Source organism: Rhinopithecus bieti, unplaced genomic scaffold (genome assembly GCF_001698545.2).
Source record: "Rhinopithecus bieti isolate Rb0 unplaced genomic scaffold, ASM169854v2 scaffold_50706, whole genome shotgun sequence".
Lineage (NCBI taxonomy): Eukaryota > Metazoa > Chordata > Mammalia > Primates > Cercopithecidae > Rhinopithecus > Rhinopithecus bieti.
The window spans coordinates 195,808-218,232 of record NW_016819840.1 but is presented as its reverse complement, the minus strand read 5'-3'; the positions used below and the strand labels follow the sequence as shown (position 1 = coordinate 218,232).

Below are 22,425 nucleotides of genomic sequence, written 5' to 3'. Positions count from 1 at the left end.
AATAAAATAAAATAAAATAAAAAAATAAAATAAATATCCTCCTGGAATTAAGGGGAGATATTAGAATGATTTACCAATAACAGGTCAAAATTCCACCTAGAGGGTGTTTGAGGGTAAATAAAATTGACAGAGTAAGAAACAAACAAACAAACAAAAATAAATAAATAAATAAAATATGTCAAAGAAATACATTTTAGGGTAAAAGCCTTTGATTCATTTCAAGGCCTGCTCTCTGTCATGTGATGCTATTCTTGAGTCAGGTTGGAATTTGGTATCTTACTTCTACAAAGAATTTGTTTTCTGAGCCTTGAGTTCTCTGTTTTCATGAAAATGCTGGCTAGTCGTGCTTGAATTCCAAAGGGAGGAGTGCATAATGAGGCATTTCTGATCCTCTATTTCTAACATGACCTGAGCTAGTTTTTCAAGAGTCTCTGGAACTCCTTAGTGAAGAGAAAGGGTCCATCCAATCAGTTGGGGTGCTTAGAATTCTGCTTTTCCTTCATAGGATGTATATGAGACTTCTCCTAGTCAGGGGTATGGGAAATAATTTACTGAGGCAATCACATTGAAGTTGAGACATGAAAGATGGTCTCAGATTCCTCCCTGCAATCCTTTTCTCCTGACAGTAGAAGAAGAAAACTTCCCAGAAACAAATGTTAGCATTTCTTTTATGTTCAAAATTGTCACCCATTAGGAAAAGAGTTAAACTTGGGGGACTTCTCTTTAGACACAAGTAGTCTAGCTGATTTGTAAAGTCATTTACAAGCACAGAGGTTCTGATTAGCTTACAGATTATGCAGAACGTCCCATCTAATGGGAACCTGCACTTAGCTGGCTCCCTATGCCTTGGTGTTTTCCTTTTTTTTAATGTTTAATTTATATAGATACGTAATAGTTCAAAACCTTTTTATGGTACATGTTATATTTTGATAAAAGAATATTATGTGCAGTGATCAAATCTGGATAACTGGGATATCCTTCATCTCAATCATTGATTATTTCTTTGTGTTAAGCACATTCTAAATCTTCTCTTCTAGCTATTTTGAAATATACAATGAATTATTAACTGTAGTTGTCTATGTGCCATTTCAGCATTCCCACCATCAAGTGGTGAAAGTTCCTGTTTTATAACTTACTCATCACCATTTGGTATTGTCTATATTGTGTATTTTACATATTCTATTAGGTTAGTAGGATTTTTTCAATGTTAATCCAGTGGATCACTTTTTATATTTATTTTTAGATGCAGTTTCTATTCGGGTCTTTGCCCATTTTAAATTTAAATTCTGTGGTTTTGTTGTTCAATTGTAAGGTAATTTGTATATTTATGATAAAAGTCCTTTTCCAAATATTTGATTTGCAAGCAAATTCTCCAGATCTATGTCTTATCTTTTCACTCTCAGGTAAGGGTTTATTTTCAAAGGCCTAGGTTAGTTTATCCATCTATGAAAAGAGGATAATTGGCCGGGTGCAGTGACTCAAGCCTGTAATCCCAGCATACACGGGAAGATCACTTGAGGTCAGGAGTTAGAGACCAGCCTGGCCAACATGATGAATGCCTGTCTCTACTAAAAATACAAAAATTAGCCGGGCATGGTGGTGGATATCACACCATTGCACTGCAGACTGGGTGAAAACAGTGAGACTCCATCTTGAAAAAAAAAAAGAAGGAAAAGAGGATAATTGTAATTCTAAATTCTTGGAATTATTAGAATAATAATGTAGCTTGAAATTATTCCAGTATCTTGAATATCAGTTTTGGTATAACACCAGTGAGAAAAATTAGTAGAGTGTTCTGTGTAGACCAGAAATCAGAAGGTAATAAAGGGACAATTAGATTTGAATAATCCAGAGAGATGAAGTGTCTTTGGTATTCATCTCCTTTTGTTCTCTAGGAAGAGGAAATGGATAGATGACATCTCCATGTGAAATTGGACACAACGGTTTTAAGATGCTTGTGAAAGAAAGTTGCAAATACAATCTCTCAGGTGATGATCTGACACAGGGCTGTGGAGGGGAGGGGATGGTGGCCACCGGTGGTTGCTGTCAGTCACATGGTTAATTGGTTTGGCCACTGTTTTGTCCATGAGAGATATTAGACTATGATGTACTACATGCAGGCGAGTTTCTTAATCTCAGATGAGGAGAGAAAGACAAGAAAACAGAAGACGGGAAAATTGAAGATCTCCCTACAGCAAACACATTCCATGGAGGAGCACTTGTCACTGAGAGAGCAGGGGATATGCAGGGAGTGGAGAGGAGTTTGGGGGATATTATCCATGAAAGAACTGATCCAACCTCGTCAACCTCCCCATGGAAGGAGGGGTTAAATATTTGTTCACAGATAATGGTGTGTTATGTCAGGATTCCCACAGGTTTCAGATATAGTTTCTAATAACAAGTGTCATACTTTGTTTAGAATTGATTTTTTTTTTTATAATTTATTTTCCCCCTCTAGGCAGCACCACAGAAGAATGTTCTCAGAATCCTTCCTGATCCTCTGTGAGTTCCTGGTGCAGCTCCTGGAGAGTAAGCTTGCGTGGGGAGGGAGCCCTCCTTATGTGCAGCCCTGAGGCTGTCCCGTCACCTCACCCACCACTGTCCTTCGGTCACTTCCTGAACAATTATGAGTTAACCTTCCTGAAACATGAGGTATTTGGCAGTGTCTTTCCCAGGTAAGAAAACACTTCCGTTCTGTTTATTCCTGCAGGCCCCTGTCCCTTTCTGGAGCACGGGTTGCAGTTGAGTGTGTGGTGGTGGATAATTAATGGGGGGAGGTTTGTGAGCATCTCGTCACCTTCCCGAGTGCGCCCCTCATGGGGCTGACACTGACAAGCACGCAGATGGGCTTGCTCAGCTGGAGGATGACAGGTATTTTTGTAACCTGTGACCCCTGTGAGGCTCTCCCACTACACGACCAATCAGACTCAGGCCTCTGGCTAAAGTGCAGCCAGCAAAGGATACAGTGCCCAACCCTGAGAGCTCGTTCCAGGTGCCAAACCACTTTGTAAAGGAATCTTTTGTTCCTGCCTGGATCCCATGCATGTGTTTGCATTTTCTGCACAAAGTGCTTTAACCAGAAACACTCCCCAAGAGCTTGTAGTGTTTTGAATCCAACTGAAGGGCATTATTTACGAAGTCCCTCATGACGAGTCTCCACTGCTCGTTAAATGACATTAATTACAGGATTCACCAGAAGCTGCTGGCCTTTTAGTTGCACAGACCTGCCTCTACTCCAGCAGTCCCAATCTTTTTGGCACCAGGGAATGATTTTGTGGATGACAATTTTTCCATGGATAATGGAGGCTGGTGGTTACGGAATGAACCTGTTCCACCTGCAATCATCAGACATTGGATTCCCATAGACAGCGTGCAACCTAGATCCCTCACATGCACAGTTCACACTGGAATTCGGCTCCTGGGATAATCTAATGCGCAGCTGATCTGACAGGAGGCGGAGCTCAGGCAGTGATGCTCACCCACCGCTCACCTCCTGCTGTGCGACCTGCCTTCTATCAGGCTGCTGACCAGTACTGGTTCACTGCCTAGGGGCTGGGGACCCCTGCTGTTAATGCCTGGAGGCCTTATCCTCTTGGTAGGGACGTAGAAAACCAGGAGTCAGATAAGCTGTAAATCAATCTACATTTTATGGATTCTTGAGGAAACAGTGAAAGGAGGAACGTCCCCACTCACTTTCCCTCTACCTGGCGTCATTTCATGTAATCCACTAGAAGAACCCGGGGTGCTTCAAGATAGCTTAGGCCTGTTACACCAGGGACCACCAGAAAAGGAAACAATTAATGTGTCCATGTGGGTTCACCTGTTGCAAGTTATTTATTACTTCAGTGCAGGGTGTTGATCACAGAGAAGGCTGTGCGTGTCTTGGGTGGGAGTATATGGGAACTCTCTTTATTCTACTCAAATTTGCTGTAATCCTAAAAATGTTTTAAAATAAATTTAATGTAAATGGGACTGGCAAAGACATTTTGGTAGAAATGTTGGCCACCTTTTAGAAATTATGTTTAGCCTTACCATGTGATCAAGCAATCCTGCTCCAAATGATTTATCCATTCGATTTTAAAATGTATGTCCTCACAAAGGAATGTTTGCATCAGCTTAATTGATGGCTGTCTTTCCCACTCTGTGAATGTTACTTATAGGGTGAAAGTTGACAAGATGATTTCCTATATGATTGGAATGTATGTATCTTTCTACTTTTACTCGGTGACTTTTAACCCATCTTCTAAATAATTTAGACCTCATAAATCCTGTCATCTTCACAGCCCCAGCACAGCTGCCTCCTCCCTCAGGGTTTCTGACACTCTCAGGATGTGGTTTTCACACTGTGTGTCTTGCACAGTAATACACAGCCGTGTCCTCAGATCTCAGGCTGCTCAGCTCCATGTAGGCTGTGTCTGTGGACGTGTCCGCGGTCATGGTGACTCTGCCCTGGAACTTCTGTGCGTAGTTTGCTTCACCATCTTCAGGATCAACAAGTCCCATCCACTCAAGCCCTTTTCCAGGAGCCTGTCGCACCCAGTGCAGGTAGTAGCCGGTGAAGGTGTATCCAGAAGCCTTGCAGGAGATTTTCACGGTGGCCCCAGGCTTCCTCACCTCAGCGCCAGACTGCACCAGCTGGACCTCGGAGTGAGCGCCTGTGGAGAGGACAGAGGAGAGAATGAGACACCACTTCACTGGACCCAGTCCCTTCATCAGCCCTGGAACTGAGGATTCTCCTGCCTGTAGCTGCTGCCACCAAGAGAAGGAGCCTCCAGGTCCAGTCCATGGTGAGGTGCTGTGCTCTGGGGGCTTCTGTAGGGGAGGGATGTGGTTGCTGTGTGATGCTCTCTCGGCAAGGGCAGGTCTGTATTTACCTTGGTAGACGCCAGTGCATTTGCATATTCATGAGGCAGGTATTTCATAGCTCAAGCCAGCCCACCCTGGGGAAGAAGATAGGTGACACACGGCCCACTCCACAGTGGGATGCTGAGCTCCATGACCTGAACTTGTTTAATGATATTTGTCATCTGACATGCTTAGAAGTCCATGAAGACAGAACTCCTCTTACAGAAAACCAGAATCTCACAGGACATTGTCCTCAATGTGATTCCTTTTTCACATGGCACACTGACAGCCTGAACTTTCCTGGGCCTTGCCCTCTGCACATCTTAACTTCTGGGATGAGTGTGTCTCCCGATAGTAACACCCATTGAATTAATAAAACAACCCCTCAATTCCTAACGATAAATACATTTGAAAGGCCTAGACATTTCTTCTTTTAAATATGGTTTGCATTAGGTAAAGGCTGTGTATGCAAGAGAATACTAAAGATACATCAGTACTTGCTAAATTCTTATTTCAATTTTATGTCATTATTGCTTTGAAGTAAGGAATCTTCAATCCCTGAGAGAAAACCCCTCCACAGCCTCCTGTGCACCTGCCCCAGAGCTGGATCCTGTGCTGGATGCATCCTGAGCACCCTCTGCAGCTCAGCTAATACCCTGCAGGGAAGTTCTTTTCTGGGCTCACAGAGCATTTTTCTCCCAGTGTCTCAAGCTCAATGTGATGTGACTGTGCCCTGGCTCAGAATGCTCCTTCAGTGACAGCAGCTACTTCTCACACCACTTCCTACAATAGAAAATAGACCTTAGGAAACCTAACAAAGCCTACAGGGAGACCTCGGCACAGCAAGCAAGGAATGACTAAAGCCACCAGGGAACCCCTTCCCTGGAGCTCCAGATGCACTGATATGGTCCAGACACATGTCGAGTCCAGGAACTGATGGGGACTTTGGGGCAGACTTTTTTTTTTGGATTCTGTGGTCGAAGTTCACATCAGATTATAATTTTACGCACAAACCCTAGGTCTCAAGGTCCACCCCCCAACACACACATACTCACAGTGGCATATTTGCACAGTAACAAGCCTCAGATTTGCCCTCCTTCCTAGTGTCTTGTCAATGAAAAGTGCTTCCAGCACTGGCCCGCAGTCCTGGTTATGTTTGTGGTTGTTGTTTTTGTTGTTTTGTTTTTCCAAACAGAACTAAAGTAAGCTCAGTAATGCTGGAGATCCAGAAGGTGCCTTCAGGTTGTCTTGGCTAGTTCTCATCTGAGAACCCTGCAGATGCCCCGTGAGAGGTATATCTAAGGTCACTGAGGGAGGGGTACTGACCTTGTTCCCGAAGGTGTTGGTGTCAGAGGCTTTAAATAACTTTACTGTCCTTGACTTTTTCTCTCCCTCTGCCTTTGTTTTCCCTTAGTTCTAGTCCTTAGACAGAGTCTGTGTGTTGCCACACTTTTCTCTTTAATCTGGATTAATCCTATTGGTGAGGAGGTGATGTGGTGGGCAGGGGAGCAGTATATGTTCTTGAAATTGAATTCCTACATTTGATTAGTATAGAGGCCAGCTGGATTATTTTGGGGACCATCACAGTCTGTGACACTGGGCATGTGCCTTGGCCCTATCCTGGACGTGTCAGGCACCAGCACAGCTCATTGGTGACTCTGAGAAAGTGACGCTGATGTCCCACGTGAGTGTCCAGCAGGTCCCTCTGAGATCTACTGGGCGCTCCTGAGACAGTGTCTCCAGCACCTGTCTGATGTCCTGATCCCCCAGGGTCTTCAATAGAAAAACTTGTTTTATGGATTTGCCCTGTGATGCATAATTAGAGCTGATTTTGTCGTCTCAGGAACAATGGGAATCAGAAGATGTAACCGGAGTTTGGAGTTCTTTATGAACTCTCTAATCCCAAAATAATTGTCAATGAATTTGTGTTTTGAATAATTTCGGGTTACTTTTCAAGCTCCCTTTATTAGACTTTTGTAAAGTATTTCCATACTTCCAGTTCATATCCATGGATCCCTATCTTTACATGTTGATTTTTGACTCACTAGGTTGTGAACCTACCACACCCTCAGATCCATCACTGCCCTGTCACTCACACAATGTAGGCAACATTACTTAACAATGCAATCTGAATTTCTTTTTCGTAGGAATATAGTTTCTTCAACTAATTGGTACCCATTGAATAGTAAAAACATACCCATCCTTCATATTCTCACTATTAAGATATTATAGTCCTATAAATCCACTTGAAAAAATAGTTCTTATTGCCTTAAGTTATATGAATGGTTTGGATGTACTAGGATATTTAAAGGCACATCAGCGACTTCTTGAACAGTTATTTTAGGTTTTTTTTTCCTGACAAAGGAAGACCCAGGCCCTGAGAGAAAACCTCCTCCCCAGCCTCCTGTGCACCTGCTCTAGGGCTGGCCTTGTGCCTGGTGGCTCCCGAGTGCCCCCCTCCAGCCAAGCCCTTGCCTTGCAATGAGGTTTCTGTTGTAGTCCACAGGCATTTCCCCTCACGGTCTCTAGCTCAGCATGAAGTAGCTGTGTCCTGGTTTAGAACACTCCTTCAGTGACACAAGGTACTGCTGACACCACGTCTTTTAAGAATTAAAGAGCCTTGTTAAACCAATTTGACTCTACAGGGAGACGCAAAGCAAAGATTCTATGACACAGAAGGGAGCCCCTTCTCTGAAGCTTCACATTTCCTGAATCAGTGGACATGCGATGAATACAAAAACTTTTAGGATTTTCGGAGTGCCTTGTTTCTTCCTTGAGCTCTTGCAGTTGAATGTTACATCTAAGAATACCTGCAGGTTCAAATACACTCAGAATAAAACCAACTTTGTATCTACTATTCCAGTGACACACATTTTTCTTTGTTCCTAGTTTCTAGCCTATAAAAAGTGCCTCCTACACTGACAGTAGGCTTAGGCTTACTTTTTTTTTTTTTGTCTTAGAGATCTACGGCAAACAATACAAGTGGACACTTGGGAAGTGCATGCATTTTGTTGTTGTTTGTTTTTCGTTTTGTTTCGTTTTTTGTGTTGTTTGTTTTTTGTTTTTGAGACGGAGTCTTGCTCTGTCGCCCAGGCTGGAATGCAGTGGCCCAATCTCTGCTCACTGCAAGCTTTGCCTCCCGGGTTCGCGCCATTCTCCTACCTCAGCCTCCTGAGTAGCTGGGACTACAGGCGCCGGCCACCACGCCCGGCTAATTGTGTGTGTGTGTGTGTTTTTAGTAGAGATGGGGTTTTACCGTGTTAGCAAGGAAGGTCTCAATCTCCTGACCTCGTGATCCACCTGCCTCGGCCTCCTAAAATCCTGGGATAACAGGTGTGAGCCACCGTGCCTGGCCAAGTGCATGCATTTTTTTCTCTGCTAGGAACCCTGAAAATTCCCTATGATAAAATAATCTGAGGTCAATGGATTTGCCAAGACCTTATCTTCAAAAAATTTATGTCAGAGGCTTCAGATTTCCCTACTGTCCTTGTCATAGTCTCTGCCATTGACTTTCAGTTTCCCTATATTCTCCTCCCCAGATGGAGTCTGTGCATTGTCACACTTTCACCTTTAACCCAGATTAACTATCCTGGTGAGAAAACAAAGTGTGCATCCTGGAAGTATATATGTTCATACAATTGAATCTTAATAATTCTGTCGTCTTTTTTTCTCTGGGCTGTGACCTATACACAGAGTGTCCAGAAATGGAACTGATGCTTTCCCTTTTCTGGCTACAACATTATAGGATTATTTCTCTATTGGCTAATTTTATCCGATTTCATGATAAAGGAAGGGTGCTGGGAGGGGTTTGCAATGGAGATGGACTACCTTACCCCACATAGATAATGTTCTAGATATGTCTTTCCCCTGGATTGTCTATCTGGAATAATTTCTATGTATTTCTCAAAGACTAGGAGTTTTGATGACTTATCCAGGAAATGATCTATGTCAATTTTCACCCAAAAAACCTGGAGGTTCCTGGAGGATATAAAAACAAGAGTGTGGGGTGTGGGGTCTATGAGATTTCTCACCCTCACACTAGTTCAGACATGCCCTTTCTCTTTGTTTAGTTCAGATTCACATATAACCAACCACAAAGCCAGGCTCATCTAAATTGCCACATGCCTGTTTGAAAATATTGGAGCAGCAGTAGCCCTCATATTGATCTCAGAGAATCTTGGGTCCAGTCCACAGTTTACTTTAGCTGAGAGCAGCATCAGGGACACACTGGAGTGGACATTTCTTCCCTGAAAAAGCCTCACTACCAAGTATACTAAAGAGTTGTCATGGAGCCATTGTGAGGTTGAATTTCTTCCTGTCAGCCTGTTGTGGAGGGTATTTTGAGTGATGTAGACTTTACACTTAGATGGTAATGACTCCCATTGTTGTTGAAATGACTGGCAGCCCGTAATCCTGTTTCTCCTTTCAACTCACCAGAATGTCTCCAAGAACCCCATAAACCTCAGGACTTTCCATGGATGACTCTGAGGATTGTCAATCTGCTCAGTGCTACACACAGAGGCAGCTAATAGAGGATTCTCAGTCCACTGACATGTTGGGCTCATAACATAGGACACATATCCAAGAGTGGCCAATTCATGTCAATGTCAATGGATATTTAATCGAAGGGGCATTATGTTTAGTGCATTGGAGTGTAAAAGCTTCATGATTCGTGGCAATAGAGCCACAGACTGAATGCTTTGCAGAAGTGAGTTCATTGTTAGAAGAGAGACCTGCCCCCAAGAAGTCAGTCTCTTTAACTAAAGCACCTGAAACATGGTGTCCCGATAACTCATGAAAATTCATTTCCTGGAGTAAAGACACAGGAAAACTATTCTTAAATCATTGGAAGAAACCATATCAAAAATTTTATCAACACAGCAGTCAAATTCCAGTAAGTCAACCCTTGGGTTTATGTTTCACAACTCAGAAATCTACATAATTGGACAGCTACTCCAAAGAGGGCATTTTGACCTAGTTAATTAATAGGCCAGTGTTCACTCAAAGACACACTCCTGTGAGATCTCCAACTTAAACCCATCTCTGTAACCTGAAGAAGTTTCCTCAAAAGATTCTTTTTCTCTAGACACTCACAGATGCAAAAACACATTTTGTGTATTTGTGCGTGAGTGATCTATAGAAGCCCTTGTCTTGTCAATGAAATTTCATGGAAATACAATAATTGCATCACTTACTGTGAATTCACACTTCACTTGTTTCAAAAATTTCTCACCCATGTGATGGGGCGATGGGTGCCTCTAAGAATATGCTGATTTTTGGACTAAACCTGTTCTCTTCGCTTGACTTACAGACCCATGTTTGAGTCACTCACCCTGCGGAGCTGTCTCCAGACACAGGAGAAGACACAAAAATGTAATCTTCTTCTTGAACACAAGCCTGCATTCCCCACATACCTCAGCCAGGCCTGAGGGGACAGCTGTTAGTTTCACTGTTCAAGAGCATTTTATACCCTGGAGCCTGAAAAATAATTTGGATGTGACACCAACTTGTACTTATAATAGAGAGGGCAGAGGTCAGCCTCCCCCTGGATCTGAAGATGTTTTATTGTTATGTTTATTTTCTTGCTGACATGAATAACTTGCTTGACAAAAACCACAGCCATGACAGTTCATAAAATTTGCTTTATTTGATTTTTCTACCTGTGGCATTTGAATTTCAATATTAAGTGAGCGATGTGCATACCTCACAGGAGCAATTACAAAATAACTTGTTTAGTTCCTTAGTGTTACTCAAATGTTGCACTGTTCTGACTGCCAAAAATCTTCTGGAAAGTTTTAAGTAAAACTGAATCATATGTTGCATCCTTAAGTAAAAAGTCACACAACATTCAAAAACACGTGAACTTTATTTGCCAAATGTACAACTGCTAAAACTTACAACACAGAGTCTGCTTTCTTAAGGACACAAACATTATCACCGTATGACTTGATTCATCAAAAGCTGACATATTTTCAATTACATCTTCATTATTACACTCTGATTCATTAAATGCAGATAGAGCAAAGTATTTTAGGGGATTGATGTGCTATGCAGAAGCATTCAACAGGATGTTAAGGATGCCTTCCCACCAGATCTTCCTAATTATCTTTTTATTGTCATCAACTTGGAAATTCTTTATTTTAGAAGAGACATCAGAGAAAAGCAGCTGCAAACATTGTTAAAAGACCTTATTAGTTAGCGTTATCAACAAACGCAGCAGTAACTCTGGGATGTCAATTCATAGGTTTATGAAGTGAAAATGAGGTGGGTTACAAAAGTTGTTTTGAGAGAATGATACTGTAGTTGTAGAATCAGTTTCAAGGGTGGTGGCATCAGTGTAATTTTGAACAGGCAGTTTCTGGGATGATGTCCTTGCAAAAGTAATTTTTTGTAAGATTGTGGTGTCTTCTTCCCAAGATTGTGGTTAAGCAGAGTCTATTTATGATAGTTCTTGTTATCAGGAATATGGGCTTAAGAACCCTCCTTCATTGTCATTCCTAGTTCCATTTGTCAGGGTTTTAATAAAAGTGGCTCCACTTTGATTCTGACAACTTTCCCACTCTCTTTCTAACACTACTGGTGAGGAAGGTGAGTCTGTGGTAGTTCGCGCAGCACAGGATAAATTCCACATCCACATTCCATTTTGGCCACACAGGCTCATCCTCTTCACAACTATTGGCCACTTGCATTCTCAGGTGAGTCTCCACACAATGCAGTGGAGGGTTCTGAGCAATGGGAGAGAAGAAAAGTCCCATCAGCTTCTCCCATGTGACTGCAGGAGCCACAGCCTGAGCCCCACCTGAGCTGCAGGGAAAGGGCTTGAGCACTGGACATTTTATAGCAAGAACCACATCTCCACTTTACAGGGATCAGGAACAGTAAAAGGAAAATCAACAACTAAAACAACTAACAAGAAATAAAATGTGCTAGGAGCAAAAGGGGCCCCAGATCAGTGCTGATACTGATTTGCATGCTTTTGTGTCAGGAGAAGGGTCGGACATAAAACCTGTAAGGTTCTACCTGGCACTGACCCTGACCCAGCCTCTCTCTTGGCTGAGGTTAGAATTCCTAAACACTGTTTTCTTCAGGGAAACCCACTAAGGTCCCTGTCCTAAGTGTGACTGGACAAGACTCACCAGGTTCCCCTCAGCTTCCACAGGGCTGTGACCTTGGCGACCACTGACAGAGAGATTGTTCTGCATTTAGCACCTGTGAGAAGGTTTCCTCCTAGTGCAACAAAACTGTGGTATTTCAGAGACTTAGAGCTAGGTGGAGCATCATGAAATAAGAGAGGGTCCCTGGAGGAAACATGTAGATGGTGAGGCAGCCCTAGACGCTGGCAGTAAACCAGCCTCTCATCTCCATCCACACCTGCTCTGGGGCTGGCCCTGTGCTTCCTGCAACCTGCTCTTCCCCTGGTGATCCTGAGTCCCTGTGGTGGTCCTGAGTCTTGCTGGTGGTCCTCAGTGCCCTGACAGCAAGGTTTGTGTCTGGGCTCACAAGGACACCTCCTCACTGAGTCTTTCACAGTGATACTTAGCCATGTCCTAGGCAGCCACAGAACTGAGCTTCACAGAGAACTGGCTCTTGGTTGAGTCATTGTTGATGGAGATGCAGACCTGGGTAGAGGGTTCATGATATATATTCCTTGGTGATCCATCCTGGTAACTGTGCCCCAGGCATTCTAATCTGTTGCCCAGAGGATGGTGGATTCAGCTCAAATAATGTCCACTGGTAAAAAATAAAATAAAGTGAAATAAAATAAGAGATAATCCAGACACAGCACAGATGGAGGGCAGTGTCTGAGGGCCTCATGGGTCCTGGACCTGACTCCTGCAGCTGCACCTAGGACAGGATATCTGGGATAAGAGGGAACATCGTGGTAAGTCAAACACAGAGCTCACTTGTCCCCATCACCCCATTTCTTATTTCTAGATTCTCACACTGAAAAACTGTCATCCATCAAAGACTTGTAAAAGGTTGATCTAATGGAGAGAAAGATTAATAGTTTTCATGAGGAAATTGTGCTCAGGCTGATGACAGAGCGGTATCTGGGGAGGAGAGAGGCTGACAACACTCAGCATTGTTGCTGGGGTATAAACAGAGTTTGAGAAGAAGTGTGCATGTGCCAGGAGCCCCACACATATAAGGGGTAGGAACGACGGCGACGCTCTGTCTCGGAGCCTCTTCCCGGGGGTGAGTGTCCTGCTCAGGCGTCAGATGACACAAATTCATTCCTGCTCTGAAAGAGCATCCCTCTGCTGAGTATCAAGGCATCCATTCTCAACCCTAGGGTGTCGGGTGACAGAAACAAGCAGTTTTGCTGGACAGAGAGGGCAGAATAGGAGTAGGAACCGGGGAAACATCTTGTGCCCAGGACATGTGGCCTGAAGTCCACCTCCTTTTTTGGGTTCCCAGCTGGAGATGCTCCATTGTGAACTTTACTGGCAGTCATGCTTCTGGAGGGAGGATTGGGAGAAATGCTGATTATGTTCTCTTCTTTGGTGAGCACAGATTTTTCACCCTCTGTGGTATGTGGTTTTATCCCTCCCTGGTTGAGTTACCCCTGCTCATCCCTCCCTGTTGCCCCCCATGTTTTGCTTCTTTGCTCATAGCCTTATCCTTTTCTAGATTTTTTTTCCTGGAGCCCCCCTAGTAGCCTCGAGTGACAACATCACTCAAGTCCACAACATCTTATAAACTGTGATTAATTTCCTTTTGATTACCTATGAACACTTCATAAGAAAATAGATGATCTGGAAAAACATTGCTTTCCTGTTATACATAGAGCCCTGCTGTGTTCTCAACATGCCTGAGGACACACACACACACACACACGCACACACACACACACAGTGATTCCCACATCCCCTTTCAATTTCCAACAGGAAAAATCACAACTGTGTTGGAAGAATTGTTTGTATGGGACATGGCAGCCACGATGAGTCATCACCCCTCTCTGAGGATACAGGATCTCCGTGTTCAAAGAGGAGAGAGACTCCAGGTGTGCAGAAGCACAGTGTTTCAGGACCTGGGAACGGAATCACAGGAGACCAAGTACAGCAGGACTGGTCAAGAGGACTGAAGCACTGATAGGAGACTTTGGGTGAGGAGAACAAGGTAAGGCCGATCTTATGTCTTCTGCCCTTCATTCTGTTGATATGATGTGTCACATTGATTCATTTGCATAGGTTGAAACATCCTTGCATCCCTGGGATAAACTGCACTTGGTCATGTTGAATGCTTCTTTTTTTGTTGTTGTTACGATATTGAATTTGATTTGCTAAGATTTCCTTGAGGAGTTTGTGTCCACATTTAGCAATGATACTGACCTGTAGTTTTCTTATTTTTAGGTGTATCTTTGTCTGGCTTCTGTATAAGGGTAACACTGGCCTCGTACAGGAGGTTTGGAAGAATTCCTCCCCTCTTTATCTAGTTTTGGAATATTTTGAGTGGGATTAGATATTATCTCTTCTTTAAATGTTTGTCATAATTGAGCGATGACATCATCAAGCCCTGAGTTTTTTATTTGCTGGGAGACCTTTTATTACGGCGTCACTCTCACTACTTGTTACTGATCTGTTCAGGTTTTCAGTTTCTTCCTGGTTTGGTCAAGGTTGTATGTGTCTCTAAATTTATCTATTTCTTCCAGATATTTTGATTTATTGGCATTAATTGTTCCTAGTAGCTTCTAATGATCCTTTGATTTTCTGCACTATTGGTTGTAATATTTCCATTTTTTCTCTCTGATTTTATTTACTTTTGTCTTCTTTCTTTTTTTCTTAGTCTGGTTAAAGGTTTGTAGATGTCTTTTATCTTTTTAAAAAACAACTTTTCATTTAATCCTCTTTTCTATTGTTTTCTTTATTTCAATTTTATGTATTAACATTTTGATCTTTACTTTTTTATTTTACTATGTTTGGGTTTGATTTGATCTTGCTTCTCTGTTTTTTAAGAGACATTCCTGGGATATTTATTTTACGGTGTCTGCATTTTCAACATAAGTGCTTATAACTATAAACTTTCCTCTTAGTACTACTTTCACTGTATTTCATAGGTTTTTATATGCTTTGTTTTCTTTCAATAAATTTAAAAAATTTTTAATGTCTTTATTAACCCATGTTTGAGCATATTCTTCAATTTGGGAGCAAATTGTTTAATTAGGGAGCATGTTGTTTAATTTCCATGTGTCTGCATAGTTTTCAAAATTCCTCTTATTTTAGTTTTCTTCCATTTTGATCAGAGAAGGTACTTGATATCTTTTCAATTAAAAAATGACTAATTTTCTGGTCTAGTGTATGGTCTATCCTTGAGACTGATCCATATGCTTAGGAAAAGACTGTGTACTCTACAGCCATTGGATGAAGTGTTCTGTCAATATCCATTAAGTCCATTTGGTCTGTCATATAGATTTAGTCCAAGATTTCACTGTTTATTTTTTGTCTGAAAGATCTGTCCATTGCTGAGGGTGGGGTGTTAAAGTCTCCAGCTATTACTGTATTGGGTCTATCTCTCTGTTTAACTCTAATAATATTTGCTTGATATATCTGGGTGCTCCAGTGTTGGGTGCATATATATGTATGTTTATAACCCTACATCAACAAAGGGTGCAGCCACGTTGTCCCTGTCACTGTCTCAGATCAGCACAGCTGCCTCCTCCCTCAGGGTTTCTGACACTCTCAGGATGTGGGTTTCCACACTGTGTCTCTCGCACAGTAATACACGGCAGTGTCCTCAGCCTTTAGGCTGCTGATCTGCAGATATGCCGTGCTGATAGAGGTGTCCATGGAGAAGGCAAATCGTTCTTTGAAGCCCTGGGCATACGTTGGGTTCCCAGTGTTGGTGTTGATCCATCCGATCCACTCAAGCCGTTGTCCATGGGCCTGTCGCACCCAATTCATAGCATAGCTAGTGAAGGTGTATCCAGAAGCCTTGCAGGAGACCTTCACTGAGGCCCCCGGCTGCTTCACCTCAGCCCCAGACTGCACCAGCTGCACCTGGGAGTGGGCACCTGTGGAGAGGAGATGGGAGTGTGTGAAGCCTCAGTTGACTGTCCTGGTTTCTCCCTCAGCCCGGGGACTGGGGAGTCCCTTACCTGTTGCTGCTGCCACCAAGAAGAGGATCCTCCAGGTCCAGTCCATGGCGAGGAGCTGTGGTCTAGGGGCTTCTGTGGAGGGGTGTGGTTGTTGGGTGATGCTCTCAGGGCACAAAGATAGCTATATTTGCCTCAGTTATTTGCATATTCATGAGTGATCTTATTTCATACCTGATAATGCATGAGAAAGAGCAGAGAGGTAACACACGGAGGTTGCTAAGGGTTCAAGCTGTAATCCCCTTAGAGGCCACGTGAGCCCTGCCATATCCCTAAACTCTATGTTGACAGAGCTTCTCCCACTGGAGAACAATTTTCCCTAGAATAGGACCTCACTGGGAACCCACACTTGAATGGCTCCAAGGTAATATAAGCATTTCTAGGCTTTCATATATGAATGTATTAACCGGGGGATGAGTGTGTTTCTCCAAAAGTTGCACTTATTTATATAAAAGAAAATTTTCCTTAACCTCCAGCTGCATACTACTGAGATATCCAGAATGGTTAGAAATCTCCAGTGTAAAAATGGTTTTCATTACAACATTGAATTTGATAAATGCTTGCAATTGAACAGGGTATTTACAGAATGTTCAGCAGTCTTTGTCAAATACTTATTTTAGATTTTTAAAATAAAGACACAGATCTTGAGAGAAATCCCTCCCCAGCCTCCTGTGCACCTGCTCTGGGGCTAGAGCCTGTACTGGGTGAGCTTTGAGCATCCCCTGCAGCCCAGCCCTTGCACTGCAGAGAGGCTCCTGTCTGAACTAGAGCTTTTCCCCCCCAGTAGGAAGAGGGTGTGCTCTGGCTCAGAATGCTCCTTTAGTGACACGTGACACCATGTACGGCAGACACCATCTCTTACAATAGTAAATTGGCAGTAGGAAAGTCAGTGAACTCTGCAGAAAGACCCCAAGCAAGGATTCTATGAAACTTCTATGAAACCACCAGGGAGCCCCTTCTCTGGAGTCACTGAATCAGTCCACACTCACAGTGAGTCCAGGAGCTCCCAGGGGCTTTGGGAGAACACCTCATCTCTTTTCAGTTCATTTGGATGAACACCTCATCACATAATTTCTAAACCTACAAAATCCTGGGGCTCAGAGCCCACTCCACAACTCCTAATCTACACACACACACGCACGCACACACACGCACGCGTGCACACACATGCACGCGCACACACACATACAAACACACACACACGCACGCGCACACACACACACAAACACACACACACACACAAACACACACAGAGTGACTAGAGTCCCCACAGTAATGGGAGGGAAACCTGACTTTCTCCCTGTGTCTAGCACATTGGTTGTGCGCCCACAGTGCCCCTAGGCCTGGGGATATGCCCTTGTCAAGCAGAGCAACAGCAAACACCTTACACCTGGAGATGGGGCCCGGCACACACCGTGGCTTCCCTGTTCTCCAGGACCTGGGATCCTGCAAATGCCTCTGAGAAGCATCCAGGCTTCCTCTGGGAGGGCCAGACACAGCCCAGCCCCGCCAAGTCGGGGCAGCCCACACTGAGCCGCTGACCTGTGGGGAGAGTCACAGCAGACCCACAGCCCAGCCAGCCCCACTCCCAGAGGCACATCAAGGAAGGGGGCAGAACCCTGGGGACTGTTGATGGGGACCTTCTCAGGAGCAGATACAGGCACTGATCAGGAACAGGGGACGTGGGAAGGTGAGTAGGTGCTCAGGGTTTCTGAGGACCAGGGTCAGTGATGGGACCTGCCTGTCCCTTCTCATATGGGGTGTCTCTTCTGGGTATCCTGTCCTGTCTTATTTGTGCAGGTCCACTCTGTGGGGTTTGTCTTTATAAATCTCAAATCTCAGGAGCAGGAGAGCTGTGCTTCAAAAGCCCCCATAGAGAAGATACATTCTCGTCCTGGTGTGACTGAAACAGCTCCATCCTGGCCGTGGGGAGGGCTCATGTGTCCCCCCACTGGGATGAGCACCGGCAGCTGCACGTGAGCTGAGGAGGACTCAAGGCTGCTTCCCAGCACTTCCCCCAAGAAGGAAATTTGTGTGATTCCCCCATATCCAGGTTGGCCCCGTGACTTGCTTCTTTCAAATTTGTTGGCCTGGAAAGTGCAGGCACTTGCTGTCACTGTCACCACTGTGGTGACACTGTACACACCACCAGGACAGGAGCCTGGGGATGGGGCTGAGCACAGACACTAGCTAGGTGAACCCACTGAAAATTTGGGGACCTGCTGGGGTTCACACTCCTGGAAGCACAGATCCTAGAGGGTTTGGTGGAGGAGGAAGTCACTGTCAGTGGCTCAGGAGCTGCTGCTCTGCAGGTCACCTCATTGGCAGGTAGCAGTGGGCAGGTGAGTGTGGTTCATCCTTAGAGGGACACCAGGCTTCCACATGCCCCTGCTCGCCAGGAAGGAAACTGGCTTTGTTCATCCTGGTTTCCCCAGCCGTCTGGCCATCCTCTCTTCCTGACCTCCTGCCCACGGCCCTCAGGCCTGTGAAACATGGACAAAGGCGCTTTCTACTCCAACCGCTGATTCCCCAAGCCAGCTCCCTCTAGAAAATCCATGATGTCTTCCCGGTTCTGTGTCCCTGGCTGAACCAAAATGGACACATATGGATATACCAAAGTGTCCAAGTGGAGGAGATGAGCCTTGGCAAATATAACTCGGGAAAGAGTAATAAATTAGCTTGTGTGTAATGAGAGGGTGTGGAGTACGTCTAGAGGATGCAGGAGCCAGAGGCTTCAAACTATTTTAGTCACCTCGGTGGATCACCTAAGGTCAGGAGTCCAAGACCAGCCTGGGCAACATGGTGAAAGCATGTCTCTACTAAAAATAGGGGAAAAAATTAGCTGGGTGCGGTTGCACATGCCTGTAATCCAAGCTATTTGGGAGGCTGAGGCAGGAGAATCACTTGAGCCTGGGAGGCAGAGGTTGCAGTGAGCTGAGATTGTGCAACTGCACTCCAGCCTGGGTGACAGAGTGAGATTCCATCTCAAACAACAACAACAGCAAAAAGACGGTAGGGATACATCTGAGCAATATGTCCTTAGGCAATGTTGTCAGTGTGCAACGATCATGGAGCATGCTTACACAAACCCACATGAAATCCCTGCTACGCCCAGGCTGTGTGGGAAAGCATAGTGCTCCTAGATAACACATCTGTATGGCATGTTACTGTACTGAACACTGTGGGCAGCTGAATCACCATGGTAGGTATTTATACACATGAACATATCTATACATGGAATAAATGCAGGGAAAATACAGTATTATAATCTAATGAGAACTTTGTCATGTGAAGTCTGTTGTTCACTGAAATTTCATGATGTGCACGATTCTCTTCAAGTTGCTGAAAATAAAAGCAAAGCCAAAACACTGCCAACTAAACATGTTACATGGATTAAACTTTTCTTCAGTAATGCAGGATGTTTGAGAAGTTTCCCCCAAAGCAAAAAGTGGAGAAGTTCATCACCAGTAGACCTGCCTTAGAGGAACGCCAAGTGTCGCTGGTAGGTTCCCGGAGTAATGAAGTCGCTGCATCTGCTCCACTCTGGCATCTGTCTTTTGATAGATTTGTGTAGATTTATTTTCATTTATCCTATGTTATTTCCTTCTGTAAAGTCCTTCACCCTTCCCTTCATAATTCTGTCTACTAAAGCAACTCATATTTAGCTGAACATGCTGGGGTCATTGGAATAAATTTCTTTCTTTCCTCCACTAAATCTAATGAGCTGTCTCCAGGGGTGCCCATCTCTGGTTTTTTTCTTCCATTCCTATGGGATAATTTCCTTGTTCCTACATGAGTCCAGCCCTCATTTTCATGTACACGGACCATCCAATCTTGACGCACCCAGGAACAGCTTCAGGAAATGTAAGCTGCCAGCTGCCCCATCAGCCTCCACCTGCACAGTGATCATTCCTTCAGCTTTCACTCACGCTGGAGGATTTTCCACCCAGAAGGGCCTCTCACTCCCACTCCCAGTACAGTTCTGGGACCCTGTATACCTCCCAGATACAGGCACATATCCATGCCCTTTGTTGTTAATTTTGTTTCCTTTATTTAAGATTCACTTGGACATCATCAATGATGGGAGGGACCAGCCTGCCCATCCCATTTTCTGTCCACTGACTGAGAAGGCCACCTGTGAGGCTGATCACCCTAGTGCACTGCACTGAGGGGCCATCTGAACATACGCTAACACCAGGTGTGAGAGTTATTAGAGAAAACTCAGGGTCAGCAGGTGTCTGTGCCCCACAGGACACAAGTTTGTCCTGGAGTAGAGCCTGCATGACCTGGAATCCTAAGTGTGCATGACCCATGGTCTCAGCAGATCAGCTGAGGTCAGATTGAGGCAATTCCTGTGTAACCTGCCCTGGGTGCCCACAGAGGGCAGATGCATGACAAGGATGTAAGGGAATGATGTGGTTAGGGGAATTGGTGCTCCATCTTTATTGAGGCTCTACTCTGCACCTGGACCTTGTGGAAGACTAAGAAGAAGAGAACAAGAGTCCAGCCCCAAATATCTCCTGGTTTAGGTTCAGCTTTAGTGGAATTTTAGAGAGTAGAATACGCAAGGGTGATGCTGGAGTGTTTTTCTGTGGGATACGTGGGGGGAAGCAGAAGGTGGGCAGAGATCAGGACTCCATCTGGCTGGTTCTCATTATCTACATGGATTCTCATAGTGGAAAGTGAGAGACATAACCTAGAACACAGGCCCCAGGGCTGACCTTAGAGACGCCTGCTAAGTAAATGACTCAGCAGACAATGATGTGGTGGGATTGTCATCTTGGATCTATTTTACTTTATAAAAATAATTTGAGAGATGTATCCAGCCTTGGTGGGCTGCTTGTCCCTCCAGGAGATGGAGCTAACACAATTGTATCTGAATCTGCTTGACTTTTCATCAGAAGATAGCAAAGACTAGGTTGTTTCAAATAACAAATATTAATTTTCTTATTGTTCTGGAGCCTTGATGTCCAAGATCTGGGTGCAGAAAGGGTTAGTTTTTTGAGAGGCCTCTTCCAGGCTTGCAAACGGCCACCTTCTTATGCAATGCGTCCTCACATGGCCTCTTCTCTGTGTGCATGTGGAGAGAGAGGGTTCTGTCTTCCACCTCTCACACGGACAAGAGTCCTACTGGATTACGGTCCCACATTTATGACCTCAGTTAACTTATTTTCCCTCTTAAAATCCCTCTCTCCAAATACAGAGCCACTGGGATTGGGGTTTCAGCATATGAATTTAAGAGCAGGACACGATGAATTCGATGACGCCAATCAAGGGATGGTGAGTAGCCTTGGAATATTTTGCTTGTCAAGAAAGTAAAATGGGTCTTGTGGGAATTTGTTGAAAAAACAGGTGCCAGTGACTGTTAAAACCTCAATGATAAAAAAATTTCTCCTTCCTTTCTTGCCAGCAGTGAGGATGTGAGGAAGGAGAACCACAGATATCAAAGAAAGAGGATCCCTGGGGACAGCTGAGATGCTGGCAAGGAGGGAGAGCACTGAGCAGATGAGGAAGCCCCGCCCTCCCTGCACCTGCTCCTGACCCGGCCTCCTGCTCTGTGGGCCCCGCGCGCCCCTGCTGGTCCTGAGCGGCACCTGCGCCCGCCCCTCCGCCTCCCTGCAGGGAGGTTTGTGTCTGGGCTCACACTCACCTCCCCTCACTGTGTCTCTCGCACAGTAATACACGGCCGTGTCCGCGGCGGTCACAGAGCTCAGCTTCAGGGAGAACTGGTTCTTGGACGTGTCTACTGACAGGGTGACTCAACTCTTCAGGGACAGGTTGTAGTTGGTGGTCCCATAGTTGTACCCATCTAAAAGCAAAGGGGAAGAGACAGACCCAACACCCAGAAGCAGGCAAGCTCCTCACCAGCTGGTGTCTGGGTCTTTTGTTTGAACAGATGCAAAAGAACCTGCCTTCACTTTCAGGGAAATGATGAACTTGGTATGAAATTGAGATCAATTTTCATTTACAGAGAAGAAAATATCATATTACAGATATATGTGTGTGTGTGTGTGTATGTGTGTGTGGGTTTCTAGGATGTGTTCATACACAGAAGGGAAGCAATTATATCTGCTGGAAATAAAACCGAAAAGCTTCTGAATTTCTAGGTATTGTTGACCGCACATGTGTCAGGTCACTAGATCATGTTATAATGATGGTGGTAAAACCTCCCAGCATTGTCGTGGAGAGAAAATGCAAAGAAATAAAGATTCAAATGAAATGCCTTTGAAAATCATCCATGATGAATAGGTCAAGAGAAATCAACCACCATGGAAAGAGTGGCAGTTAATGTATGTATGTATGTATCTATCTATCTATCTATCTCTCTATATATCTCTCTATATATCTCTCTATCTCTCTATCTATCTATCTGTCATCTATCTACTTATCTGCAGTAGTGGATCATTATACAAAGCAAGCAGCCTTAAAATTGTTTATAATACTATCTTAAAATGGAAGGAATTACAATTACTCATATAACACAGAAT

General features: G+C 44.3%; 1 long non-coding RNA gene and 2 gene segments (V, D, J or C); 1 reads left to right on the top strand and 2 right to left on the bottom strand.

The window, feature by feature from the left end:
* Window positions 1-4,220: 4,220 nt before the first annotated feature.
* Window positions 4,221-4,876, bottom strand: LOC108519994 (Ig heavy chain V-I region V35-like). The segment is given in 2 exon segments: window positions 4,221-4,655; window positions 4,741-4,876. Coding segments are annotated over 2 exon segments (363 nt in total).
* Window positions 4,877-4,959: 83 nt separating this feature from the next.
* LOC108519996 (uncharacterized) lies at window positions 4,960-21,506 on the top strand. 5 transcript variants are annotated; one of them, XR_001882794.1, is made up of 7 exons: window positions 4,960-6,137; window positions 10,157-10,218; window positions 12,781-13,349; window positions 13,734-13,965; window positions 19,347-19,439; window positions 21,141-21,217; window positions 21,348-21,506. It is a non-coding gene; the product is annotated as an uncharacterized LOC108519996 (long non-coding RNA). The 5 variants fall into 5 exon arrangements; XR_001882792.1 differs by having other exon boundaries at window positions 10,157-10,378; XR_001882793.1 differs by having other exon boundaries at window positions 10,157-13,041; window positions 13,139-13,349.
* LOC108519993 (Ig heavy chain V-I region V35-like) lies at window positions 15,510-16,062 on the bottom strand. The segment is given in 2 exon segments: window positions 15,510-15,856; window positions 15,941-16,062. Coding segments are annotated over 2 exon segments (378 nt in total).
* Window positions 21,507-22,425: the final 919 nt, after the last annotated feature.